The 13,734-nt window shown below is 40.5% G+C and overlaps 2 protein-coding genes across 8 annotated transcripts in view; one reads left to right on the forward strand and one right to left on the reverse strand.

Annotated features, from left to right (window-relative positions):
* Window positions 1-13,734, reverse strand: part of nrxn2b (neurexin 2b) — a 339,687-nt gene that overhangs the window by 318,670 nt on the left and 7,283 nt on the right. The window lies entirely within an intron of this gene.
* LOC141281584 (zinc finger BED domain-containing protein 4-like) lies at window positions 1,646-4,556 on the forward strand. The gene is made up of 2 exons (XM_073813469.1): window positions 1,646-2,967; window positions 4,004-4,556. Exons 1-2 carry the CDS (start codon window positions 1,646-1,648, stop codon window positions 4,554-4,556), a joined length of 1,875 nt encoding a protein of 624 aa, XP_073669570.1.

Below are 13,734 nucleotides of genomic sequence, written 5' to 3' on the forward strand. Positions count from 1 at the left end.
ATTGTTCAAGTTGTTGAACGTTGTAATTGAAGAAATGTGGGAGGAAATAATATTCACTTTACATCTTCCTTAAGTAATTTGCACATGTTTTGTATTAAAGATAAATAAATCATGCATGTTATTTAACTGGTTGTCTTGCCAATAAACCGCAAAACCGCGGGAATTTGTTGATTACCGACCGCGGTAAGAAAAAATCAAAACCGGCCCAGCCCTACTGAAGTACCCCTTTTTATGATTTTTTCAAGCCAAGTACCCCTTAACCAGTCAACAACATTTGATTTTGAGATACAGCGAAATGAGAGTGAGACAGTTATTATATCTGATGCTCCAGAGCAGGTTTATTGCTTATTAGTATTCATCACGAAACTGGTGGTATTTTTGAGGCTCTGGTTTGTTTTTTCTTTTTAGCATCCTCTTTTAAGAAGCCACCTCTCATAACTTTTATTATTTCGCGCAGACCCTGCTCCTGATTTTGGATTCAGGTCTCAATAAATACTGTTAATGATATCAGTACTGAACATATATCAGGGGTCTCCAACCTTTTTTTATTGGAGAGCTACTTTCTAAAAAATAAAAGTGGTCGAGAGCTACTTGTGTCACATTATACCTAAATTAGTGAGTTCATAGACACCTGTCTATTAACTCACTGTGATTTGAACTCTTTCCCCGCCAGCATTTAAAAAAAAAAGTTGCCAGCCAGTGCCAGCATTTTTTTTATTTTTCACAAAATTGTAATACCTTCCAGAAAATGCTTTTCTTTAAACATAAATATACAATACATCACATGAAAGAACAGATCATTTTAAACAACAACAACAAAAAACTTTCATGTTGTATTTATTTATACTTTTTTATCACCTCTTATATGGGTAGGATTCGTCCAAAAATACCACATTTTGAATAAAAAAAAAAATTATTAAAGATCAGATTTAGAAAGATGATCCAAACATAGAGTATTTACTGCTTTTGGATTCATAATAGGGATGTGCATGTATGTCACGTATGGCTCTCTGGTATCTCTTGACATTTGATGTTTAAATATGAGATGATATTGAACTTGTTACGACTGTATTTTCGTTTTATCAAAAATGAATCTGAAAATGACGGCATCCATTTTAACCATAGTGCCTCGACTCGAGATGTGCGCGGATCGTCCGGTTGCCGCGGCCCGGGCTTCATAGCGTTGCGCGGATCGTCCGGCGCACCTGCGCCGACTTATCTTTTTGAATCATACATGTTAAATTACTGATGTCATATGATACGCCGGTCTACACAGCTCAACGCGACGTCAAACACGTACCCAGTCTTTACCACAGGGGCTTGTAACCAGACATCCAAATGCGCCATAACTAGGGATGCACCGATCCGATATTTTGGATCGGTATCGACGTTGATCCAAGCATTTTGAGTGGATCGGGTATCGGTGATGCGTGACCGATCCAAATCCGATCCCGTGGTGGTTGATTAATAAACAGCAAACATCATAGATTATTTCCTGAATTTATATAAAAAATACACTTGGCCTATTTAATAAATTGCATTAATGAAAATATAATAAATATGATATTAAATATGTTACACAGCCGTCTGCGTCAGACAGGCAAGTTTAGCAGGCACCCTTTCCATTTACCTCAGCACGTTAAACATGTCGCTCATTTGGAAGTATTTTACGCTTGATTCAGCAGAAAGTAGCACTGCAAATTGTAATGTCTGTAAAGCCAAAGTTTCACGAGGTGGACGTAGTATTTCGAATTACAATACAACAAATTTAATCAAGCATCTTCAGAAGCATCATGCAAAAGAACACACGGAGTTCGCGCAAGTTAAGCGTAAAAAGGATGATCCGTCAAAGCAGATGACCCTGACGGATGCTTTTCAGAGTCAAAAACAAATGGCACAACAGAGCGCAAAAGCTGTAAAAATAACAGAAAAGCTCTTGGAATTCATCGTTCTCGATGATCAGCCCCTCTCCATTGTGGAAAACATCGGGTTTCGTCGCCTCATGGAACATCTGGAACCCCGATACAGTTTGCCGTCTAGAAAGTACATTTCTGAGACCGCTTTGCCTGAGCTGTATTCTAAAGTTTCATCTCAAATTGCAGACAAATTAAAAGATGTGCAGTCCTTGAGCTTTACTACTGATATTTGGAGCTCCGACGTGTGCCCCATGTCTCTTTTAAGTTTAACTGCACATTGGATGGATGCGAGTTATGCTTTGCAAAGCGCTGTGCTAAACGTTAAGGAATTACGAGGGTCTCACACCAGCAGCGTGATTTCAGCATCCATCAAAGAAATGTTGGATGGGTGGAAAATCCCTATATCCAAAGTACATGTGATTTTAAGGGACAATGCCAGCAATATGAAGAAAGCTATGGATGACCTTGGGGTCCCTAGTTTGGGTTGTGTTGCGCACTCACTACAGCTTGTTGTTAACGAGGGACTTTTGTCACAACGAAGTGTAAGCGACGTGATTGCAAGTGCTAGAAAAATTGTGGGGCACTTCAAACATTCCCCGTTAGCATACTCGCGTTTGCAGGATCTCCAGCGCGAATTTCAAATGCCACTGAAGCGTCTTCAGCAAGACGTCAAAACCAGATGGAACAGCACATATTACATGATTCAGAGCATCTTAGAACAGAAGCGAACTTTATGTGCATTTGCTGCCGACCACGAGCTGCCTGCATCGATGACTGCAAACCACTGGGCATTACTGGAGAAAACGATGATCGTACTGTCACCATTTGAAGAACTGACTCGAGCCATAAGCTCATCAAGTTCTTCCACAGCGGATGTTATTCCAACAATTTCAGTTCTGAAACGTCTGCTATCTCAGGAGAGAGACACGGACGCAGGGATTAAAACAATGAAAAGTACGCTACTACAAGCGGTCAACACAAGATTTGGTAACATCGAAGATGAACCACTTTACACCTTGGCAACTTTACTCGATCCACGGTACAAAGACAGGTAAGCTAAAAGAACTAAAAAAGTCACTTACGCATAATAAAATATATTTTCTATTATAAAACTTTGAAGACGACAACGTTATTTTTTATTGTATAATATTGCTTTATTATTACATAAAAACAAATTAATAAAATTTAGATCAGTGTTGTATAATTCGTTTTATAGATCCATAGATTTTAATTGCTTAAAAAAAACAACGATAAATTTTTTGTACATTTTACAATGATTTATTCGTTGTAACTGCGGCATTAACATTTTTTACAATAATGGTTAAAATATTTTGCAGAATCAGATATAGGGCGTACGTTAATTTTTATATAAAGTGGTTGAAACCATCCGGATCATTATGCATTTTTGACTAGATCTTTTTATTTCGTTTCGTTGTCCGTTGACTGTTTAACGAAAATAATATTAAAAACACTTTATATCTTTTTTTAAAACTAATTATTAAATTTAAAGGCCTTTCTTTGGCCTATATAAAATAATTTTCCAGATAGCAGACTCCAGGCTGCATCCGCAACGGATCCGCTGTGGCTCCGATGGTTTGTTTACAGTTGTCATGTCTGTATTATTTTTTTTTTTTAGTTATTACTGACCATTATATCAAAATAGTTTTTATGACATCAAAAAAGCGTATATTTATTCAGAAAAATAGGTCATTAATTTGTTGAATTAAAATATATTAAAATACATAATAAAAAAACTATTTTTAAAAGTAGAAAGACTTCTAAATTAAATTGTGACATCAAGTCACTGATGCTTTTCACGAATTTATTCAGAATGCCTGTAAAACATTTCACTTGCAGTTTACTTACATTTTAGCTCAAAACAAAATTAAAAATTATTTTCAAATAGCAAGAAATACCCAAATCTTGACATTTATTTCTATGGAAAAATTAAGGATAAAGACAAATTGTTTAATGGGTATGATATACAGGTTATCTAATTTTCAAAACAGCAGAATAACTGGCAACTTTAATAAAAACGACCATACAATAAGTAAAGTAATAAGTAAAATATGCCTGTTTTGTCTCAGATGCTTTACAAATGAAGAAGCTGCCATGCATGCAAAAAATGCCCTGATTCAAGAGGTCGAGAAGATAGAAAATGCACTAAAGACAACAGCAACTACTGCTTTAGCCACTGCAGCAGATCCAGCAGAGATGGTTTCTCATGCAGAGGCAAGTGGGTCAAGTGGACACACAAGCAAGAGCACCTTCATGATGATGTTCGATGAAGTTCTCAACAAGGAGCAAGAAGAATCTGAAGGAGGAATCATTCAAACATCTGCTCTTGTACAAGTACAAACATATATGACAGAGAAACTTATCCCTCGGTCTGAAAATCCATTCCAGTACTGGGCAGTAAACAATTCTCGCTTCCCTGCCCTTGCTGCTACTGCATCAGCATTTCTCTCTGCCCCCTGTACCAGTGTGGAGAGTGAAAGACTGTTTAGCACAGCCTCCAACATCCTAGATGAAAAAAGAAACCGACTACTAGCAGAGAGAGCAGAAATGCTAATATTCCTGAAAAAAAAACCTGACAATGTTTATCAAGTGAATCCTGCCACAGGTTTCTGTCATTGGTGACGTCTAAATACTTAGACATGGTTGTTCCATTGGTTGTTGCAATGTTGCATTGCACTATTTTCTTTTGATGAGTGCAAGGTTTACTGTTTAATACATTTTGCATTGTGCTTCAAGAGTTCTAATATAAGATTCACTTTATAATATTGTCTTTTCTTCAGAAAATAATTTAATTTAATGTAATAATTGCAGTATATGGTTTAGGTTGTTATACCACTAACTGCTAAAAGTACTGTTTGCTACTGCCTTAATACTTTTTTTAAGGTTTCTTGTGTTTTCATTTTTCATAATGGGCATTTTTGTATTTCTTTGCCAGAAACAAATAAATCTTAATAAACAAGTGAGTTGTATATATTCTTTAACTTTAAGGTTAGAAAAGAAAAAAAATCGGTATCGGATCGGTATCGGCCGATACTGGCAAACTCTTGTATCGGAATCGGATCGGAAGAGGAAAAATGGTATCGGTGCATCCCTAGCCATAACCACAGAAAATAAATAAACCCACGAGCGAGCTACCTTCAATTAAGACGCGAGCTACCTGTAGGAATTTGTGTGGAATACAGCTGCTTTCCCAAGGTTATTATGGAAGATTTAATGAGGTACATTTAAATAAAACTCAAACATATTTACAACACTGACAGATGTCACTTACTTGAATATATATAGTGTATCTCCGTTGCTGAAGCTGCTGAACTGAAACCTTGTGCATGCGCCAGACAAGGTCAACAGGTTGAACTCGCACATGCATTTTGTACAATGTGCTTTAAATTTATGATTTTTTTTAATGCATGTTTGTGTAGTCCTAATGTCATATAAAAATACTATCATCATGAATTACTGATTTTATTAATTTATTCCTAAATGTCAGTTTCCACTTTCTTTCACGTACCCCCTGCAGTACCCCAAAGTACCCCTAGGGGTACGCGTACCCCCATTTGAGAACCACTGCACTAACGCATGCGAGGACACGCGAGAACAAACGCGGATTGCAGCACGTGAGACAAAGGTAAACAAGAGAGCGTTTCTTAGCAAGACACTGCGCTAAAACTTCACATGTCTAAAATCAAATACACTTACACGTTTCTGTGGACTCCTGTTGATAACTGCTTCACCTGAAGACTGAACTGTTTACTGCTGTTTAAATACTCTCCTGGCGTTGGCCACGCCCGAAAACAATCAACAACAAGTTAATGGCCGAAACTACTACTGTATTTACTGTAATACAGTAACGCACGCGAGGACACGCGAGAACAAACGCGGATTGCAGCACGTGAGACAAAGATAAACAAGACAGCGTTTCTTAGCAAACGACACTGCGCTAAAACTTCACAAGTCTAAAATCAAATACACTTACACGTTTCTGTGGACTCCTGTTGATAACTGCTTCACCTGAAGACTGAACTGTTTACTGCTGTTTAAATACTCTCCTGGCGTTGGCCACGCCCGAAAACAATCAACAACAAGTTAATGACCGAAACTACTACTGTATTTACTGTAATACATTAACGCACGCGAGGACACGCGAGAACAAACGCGGATTGCAGCACGTGAGACAAAGATAAACAAGACAGCGTTTCTTAGCAAGACACTGCGCTAAAACTTCACAAGTCTAAAATCAAATACACTTACACGTTTCTGTGGACTCCTGTTGATAACTGCTTCACCTGAATACTGAACTGTTTACTGTTGTTTAAATACTCTCCTGGCGTTGGCCACGCCCGAAAACAATCAACAACAAGTTAATGGCCGAAACTACTACTGTATTTACTGTAATACAGTAACGCACGCGAGGACACGCGAGAACAAACGCGGATTGCAGCATGTGAGACAAAGATAAACAAGAGAGCGTTTCTTAGCAAGACACTGCGCTAAAACTTCACAAGTCTAAAATCAAATACACTTACTGTACACGTTTCTGTGGACTCCTGTTGATAACTGCTTCACCTGAAGACTGAACTGTTTACTGTTGTTTAAATACTCTCCTGGCGTTGGCCACGCCCGAAAACAATCAACAACAAGTTAATGGCCGAAACTACTACTGTATTTACTGTAATACAGTAACGCACGCGAGGACACGCGAGAACAAACGCGGATTGCAGCATGTGAGACAAAGATAAACAAGAGAGCGTTTCTTAGCAAGACACTGCGCTAAAACTTCACAAGTCTAAAATCAAATACACTTACACGTTTCTGTGGACTCCTGTTGATAACTGCTTCACCTGAAGACTGAACTGTTTACTGTTGTTTAAATACTCTCCTGGCGTTGGCCACGCCCGAAAACAATCAACAACAAGTTAATGGCCGAAACTACTACTGTATTTACTGTAATACAGTAACGCACGCGAGGACACGCGAGAACAAACGCGGATTGCAGCATGTGAGACAAAGATAAACAAGAGAGCGTTTCTTAGCAAGACACTGCGCTAAAACTTCACAAGTCTAAAATCAAATACACTTACACGTTTCTGTGGACTCCTGTTGATAACTGCTTCACCTGAAGACTGAACTGTTTACTGTTGTTTAAATACTCTCCTGGCGTTGGCCACGCCCGAAAACAATCAACAACAAGTTAATGGCCGAAACTACTACTGTATTTACTGTAATACAGTAACGCACGCGAGGACACGCGAGAACAAACGCGGATTGCAGCATGTGAGACAAAGATAAACAAGAGAGCGTTTCTTAGCAAGACACTGCGCTAAAACTTCACAAGTCTAAAATCAAATACACTTACACGTTTCTGTGGACTCCTGTTGATAACTGCTTCACCTGAAGACTGAACTGTTTACTGTTGTTTAAATACTCTCCTGGCGTTGGCCACGCCCGAAAACAATCAACAACAAGTTAATGGCCGAAACTACTACTGTATTTACTGTAATACAGTAACGCACGCGAGGACACGCGAGAACAAACGCGGATTGCAGCATGTGAGACAAAGATAAACAAGAGAGCGTTTCTTAGCAAGACACTGCGCTAAAACTTCACAAGTCTAAAATCAAATACACTTACACGTTTCTGTGGACTCCTGTTGATAACTGCTTCACCTGAAGACTGAACTGTTTACTGTTGTTTAAATACTCTCCTGGCGTTGGCCACGCCCGAAAACAATCAACAACAAGTTAATGGCCGAAACTACTACTGTATTTACTGTAATACAGTAACGCACGCGAGGACACGCGAGAACAAACGCGGATTGCAGCATGTGAGACAAAGATAAACAAGAGAGCGTTTCTTAGCAAGACACTGCGCTAAAACTTCACAAGTCTAAAATCAAATACACTTACACGTTTCTGTGGACTCCTGTTGATAACTGCTTCACCTGAAGACTGAACTGTTTACTGCTGTTTAAATACTCTCCTGGCGTTGGCCACGCCCGAAAACAATCAACAACAAGTTAATGGCCGAAACTACTACCGTATTTACTGTAATACAGTAACGCACGCGAGGACACGCGAGAACAAACGCGGATTGCAGCACGCGAGACAAAGGTAAACAAGAGAGCGTTTCTTAGCAACGACACTGCGCTAAAACTTCACAAGTCTAAAATCAAATACACTTACACGTTTCTGTGGACTCCTGTTGATAACTGCTTCACCTGAAGACTGAACTGTTTACTGCTGTTTAAATACTCTCCTGGCATTGGCCACGCCCGAAAACAATCAACAACAAGTTAATGGCCGAAACTACTACTGTATTTACTGTAATACAGTAACGCACGCGAGGACACGCGAGAACAAACGCGGATTGCAGCACGTGAGACAAAGATAAACAAGACAGCGTTTCTTAGCAAACGACACTGCGCTAAAACTTCACAAGTCTAAAATCAAATACACTTACACGTTTCTGTGGACTCCTGTTGATAACTGCTTCACCTGAAGACTGAACTGTTTACTGCGGTTTAAATACTCTCCTGGCGTTGGCCACGCCCGAAAACAATCAACAACAAGTTAATGACCGAAACTACTACTGTATTTACTGTAATACAGTAACGCACGCGAGGACACGCGAGAACAAACGCGGATTGCAGCACGTGAGACAAAGGTAAACAAGAGAGCGTTTCTTAGCAACGACACTGCGCTAAAACTTCACAAGTCTAAAATCAAATACACTTACACGTTTCTGTGGACTCCTGTTGATAACTGCTTCACCTGAAGACTGAACTGTTTCCTGCTGTTTAAATACTCTCCTGGCATTGGCCACGCCCGAAAACAATCAACAACAAGTTAATGGCCGAAACTACTACTGTATTTACTGTAATACATTAACCCACGCGAGGACACGCGAGAACAAACGCGGATTGCAGCACGTGAGACAAAGATAAACAAGAGAGCGTTTCTTAGCAAGACACTGCGCTAAAACTTCACAAGTCTCAAATCAAATACACTTACACGTTTCTGTGGACTCCTGTTGATAACTGCTTCACCTGAAGACTGAACTGTTTACTGCTGTTTAAATACTCTCCTGGCGTTGGCCACGCCCGAAAACAATCAACAACAAGTTAATGACCGAAACTACTACTGTATTTACTGTAATACATTAACGCACGCGAGGACACGCGAGAACAAACGCGGATTGCAGCACGTGAGACAAAGATAAACAAGAGAGCGTTTCTTAGCAAGACACTGCGCTAAAACTTCACAAGTCTAAAATCAAATACACTTACACGTTTCTGTGGACTCCTGTTGATAACTGCTTCACCTGAAGACTGAACTGTTTACTGTTGTTTAAATACTCTCCTGGCGTTGGCCACGCCCGAAAACAATCAACAACAAGTTAATGGCCGAAACTACTACTGTATTTACTGTAATACAGTAACGCACGTGAGGACACGCGAGAACAAACGCGGATTGCAGCATGTGAGACAAAGATAAACAAGAGAGCGTTTCTTAGCAAGACACTGCGCTAAAACTTCACAAGTCTAAAATCAAATACACTTACACGTTTCTGTGGACTCCTGTTGATAACTGCTTCACCTGAAGACTGAACTGTTTACTGCTGTTTAAATACTCTCCTGGCGTTGGCCACGCCCGAAAACAATCAACAACAAGTTAATGGCCGAAACTACTACCGTATTTACTGTAATACAGTAACGCACGCGAGGACACGCGAGAACAAACGCGGATTGCAGCACGCGAGACAAAGGTAAACAAGAGAGCGTTTCTTAGCAACGACACTGCGCTAAAACTTCACAAGTCTAAAATCAAATACACTTACACGTTTCTGTGGACTCCTGTTGATAACTGCTTCACCTGAAGACTGAACTGTTTACTGCTGTTTAAATACTCTCCTGGCATTGGCCACGCCCGAAAACAATCAACAACAAGTTAATGGCCGAAACTACTACTGTATTTACTGTAATACAGTAACGCACGCGAGGACACGCGAGAACAAACGCGGATTGCAGCACGTGAGACAAAGATAAACAAGACAGCGTTTCTTAGCAAACGACACTGCGCTAAAACTTCACAAGTCTAAAATCAAATACACTTACACGTTTCTGTGGACTCCTGTTGATAACTGCTTCACCTGAAGACTGAACTGTTTACTGCGGTTTAAATACTCTCCTGGCGTTGGCCACGCCCGAAAACAATCAACAACAAGTTAATGACCGAAACTACTACTGTATTTACTGTAATACATTAACGCACGCGAGGACACGCGAGAACAAACGCGGATTGCAGCACGTGAGACAAAGATAAACAAGAGAGCGTTTCTTAGCAAGACACTGCGCTAAAACTTCACAAGTCTAAAATCAAATACACTTACACGTTTCTGTGGACTCCTGTTGATAACTGCTTCACCTGAAGACTGAACTGTTTACTGCTGTTTAAATACTCTCCTGGCATTGGCCACGCCCGAAAACAATCAACAACAAGTTAATGGCCGAAACTACTACTGTATTTACTGTAATACAGTAACGCACGCGAGGACACGCGAGAACAAACGCGGATTGCAGCACGTGAGACAAAGGTAAACAAGAGAGCGTTTCTTAGCAACGACACTGCGCTAAAACTTCACAAGTCTAAAATCAAATACACTTACACGTTTCTGTGGACTCCTGTTGATAACTGCTTCACCTGAAGACTGAACTGTTTACTGCTGTTTAAATACTCTCCTGGCATTGGCCACGCCCGAAAACAATCAACAACAAGTTAATGGCCGAAACTACTACTGTATTTACTGTAATACATTAACCCACGCGAGGACACGCGAGAACAAACGCGGATTGCAGCACGTGAGACAAAGATAAACAAGAGAGCGTTTCTTAGCAAGACACTGCGCTAAAACTTCACAAGTCTCAAATCAAATACACTTACACGTTTCTGTGGACTCCTGTTGATAACTGCTTCACCTGAAGACTGAACTGTTTACTGCTGTTTAAATACTCTCCTGGCGTTGGCCACACCCGAAAACAATCAACAACAAGTTAATGACCGAAACTACTACTGTATTTACTGTAATACAGTAACGCACGCGAGGACACGCGAGAACAAACGCGGATTGCAGCACGTGAGACAAAGATAAACAAGACAGCGTTTCTTAGCAAACGACACTGCGCTAAAACTTCACAAGTCTAAAATCAAATACACTTACATGTTTCTGTGGATTCCTGTTGATAACTGCTTCACCTGAAGACTGAACTGTTTACTGCTGTTTAAATACTCTCCTGGCGTTGGCCACGCCCGAAAACAATCAACAACAAGTTAATGACCGAAACTACTACTGTATTTACTGTAATACATTAACGCACGCGAGGACACGCGAGAACAAACGCGGATTGCAGCACGTGAGACAAAGATAAACAAGAGAGCGTTTCTTAGCAAGACACTGCGCTAAAACTTCACAAGTCTAAAATCAAATACACTTACACGTTTCTGTGGACTCCTGTTGATAACTGCTTCACCTGAAGACTGAACTGTTTACTGCTGTTTAAATACTCTCCTGGCATTGGCCACGCCCGAAAACAATCAACAACAAGTTAATGGCCAAAACTACTACTGTATTTACTGTAATACAGTAACGCACGCGAGGACACGCGAGAACAAACGCGGATTGCAGCACGTGAGACAAAGATAAACAAGACAGCGTTTCTTAGCAAACGACACTGCGCTAAAACTTCACAAGTCTAAAATCAAATACACTTACACGTTTCTGTGGACTCCTGTTGATAACTAGCCTAGAAATCTAGACGCACCCTAGCGGCCGCAAAATATATTTGCTGCCAGGGTTTAGTCTAGGCACTCACAATACACTTAACAGCTCCAAAAACCAAAATTTGGTCAGGCCAATCACATCGTGTGTAGCGTCTGTGGGGCGGGCTTAACATGATGACGACAGAGCTGCAACGGTTCCTACTTGAAAACAAAGAATGGCTGCTGCTGCTGGCGAACAGCTTTCTTTTGAAGCGGCTTTGGCCGCGACTCTGGAGGACTTAGACTTATGTTTTTCTTTGAGAGAAGAGCAAATAACCCTACTGAAGTCCTTTTTAAGCAAGAAAGATGTGTTTGGAGTTTTGCCGACTGGTTACGGTAACTACGTCACCTTCTTCGTTGCTCTGATTGGTCATAGCGCTATCCTATTGCGTGCAGAGGCATTTTGAGGGACAACCTTATATCCCGCCCCTTGCATTGAGCCGTTTGTGTGAAGAGTTGCCAGACCTTACATCTTGATGTAGGTCTGGCTAACCAGGCTAGTTGATAACTGCTTCACCTGAAGACTGAACTGTTTACTGCTGTTTAAATACTCTCCTGGCATTGGCCACGCCCGAAAACAATCAACAACAAGTTAATGGCCGAAACTACTACTGTATTTACTGTAATACAGTAACGCACGCGAGGACACGCGAGAACAAACGCGGATTGCAGCACGTGAGACAAAGATAAACAAGACAGCGTTTCTTACCAAACGACACTGCGCTAAAACTTCACAAGTCTAAAATCAAATACACTTACACGTTTCTGTGGACTCCTGTTGATAACTGCTTCACCTGAAGACTGAACTGTTTACTGCTGTTTAAATACTCTCCTGGCATTGGCCACGCCCGAAAACAATCAACAACAAGTTAATGGCCGAAACTACTACTGTATTTACTGTAATACAGTAACGCACGCGAGGACACGCGAGAACAAACGCGGATTGCAGCATGTGAGACAAAGATAAACAAGAGAGCGTTTCTTAGCAAGACACTGCGCTAAAACTTCACAAGTCTAAAATCAAATACACTTACACGTTTCTGTGGACTCCTGTTGATAACTGCTTCACCTGAAGACTGAACTGTTTACTGCTGTTTAAATACTCTCCTGGCATTGGCCACGCCCGAAAACAATCAACAACAAGTTAATGGCCGAAACTACTACTGTATTTACTGTAATACAGTAACGCACGCGAGGACACGCGAGAACAAACGCGGATTGCAGCACGTGAGACAAAGGTAAACAAGAGAGCGTTTCTTAGCAATGACACTGCGCTAAAACTTCACAAGTCTAAAATCAAATACACTTACACGTTTCTGTGGACTCCTGTTGATAACTGCTTCACCTGAAGACTGAACTGTTTACTGCTGTTTAAATACTCTCCTGGCGTTGGCCACACCCGAAAACAATCAACAACAAGTTAATGGCCGAAACTACTACTGTATTTACTGTAATACAGTAACGCACGCGAGGACACGCGAGAATCAACGCGGATTGCAGCACGTGAGACAAAGGTAAACAAGAGAGCGTTTCTTAGCAACGACACTGCGCTAAAACTTCACAAGTCTAAAATCAAATACACTTACACGTTTCTGTGGACTCCTGTTGATAACTGCTTCACCTGAAGACTGAACTGTTTACTGCTGTTTAAATACTCTCCTGGCATTGGCCACGCCCGAAAACAATCAACAACAAGTTAATGGCCGAAACTACTACTGTATTTACTGTAATACAGTAACGCACGCGAGGACACGCGAGAACAAACGCGGATTGCAGCATGTGAGACAAAGATAAACAAGAGAGCGTTTCTTAGCAAACGACACTGCGCTAAAACTTCACAAGTCTAAAATCAAATACACTTACACGTTTCTGTGGACTCCTGTTGATAACTGCTAAATAAAATACACTTTTTAAGTACACTTAGTAAATGTACTATTTTCGTGCACTCATTTTGTGGCTTATATATCACATTTGTTTTTGGTACTTCT

This window comes from Paramisgurnus dabryanus, chromosome 2, assembly GCF_030506205.2.
Source record: "Paramisgurnus dabryanus chromosome 2, PD_genome_1.1, whole genome shotgun sequence".
Taxonomy (NCBI): Eukaryota; Metazoa; Chordata; class Actinopteri; order Cypriniformes; family Cobitidae; genus Paramisgurnus; species Paramisgurnus dabryanus.

What these genes read in the sequence shown, in the direction of transcription:
- LOC141281584 (XM_073813469.1), top strand. Translation starts at nt 1,646, where the DNA reads ATGTCGCTCATTTGGAAGTATTTTACGCTTGATTCAGCAGAAAGTAGC. An exon ending in GATCCACGGTACAAAGACAG is followed by an intron (nt 2,968 to 4,003) that starts GTAAGCTAAAAG and finishes GTTTTGTCTCAG; the next exon opens with ATGCTTTACAAATGAAGAAG.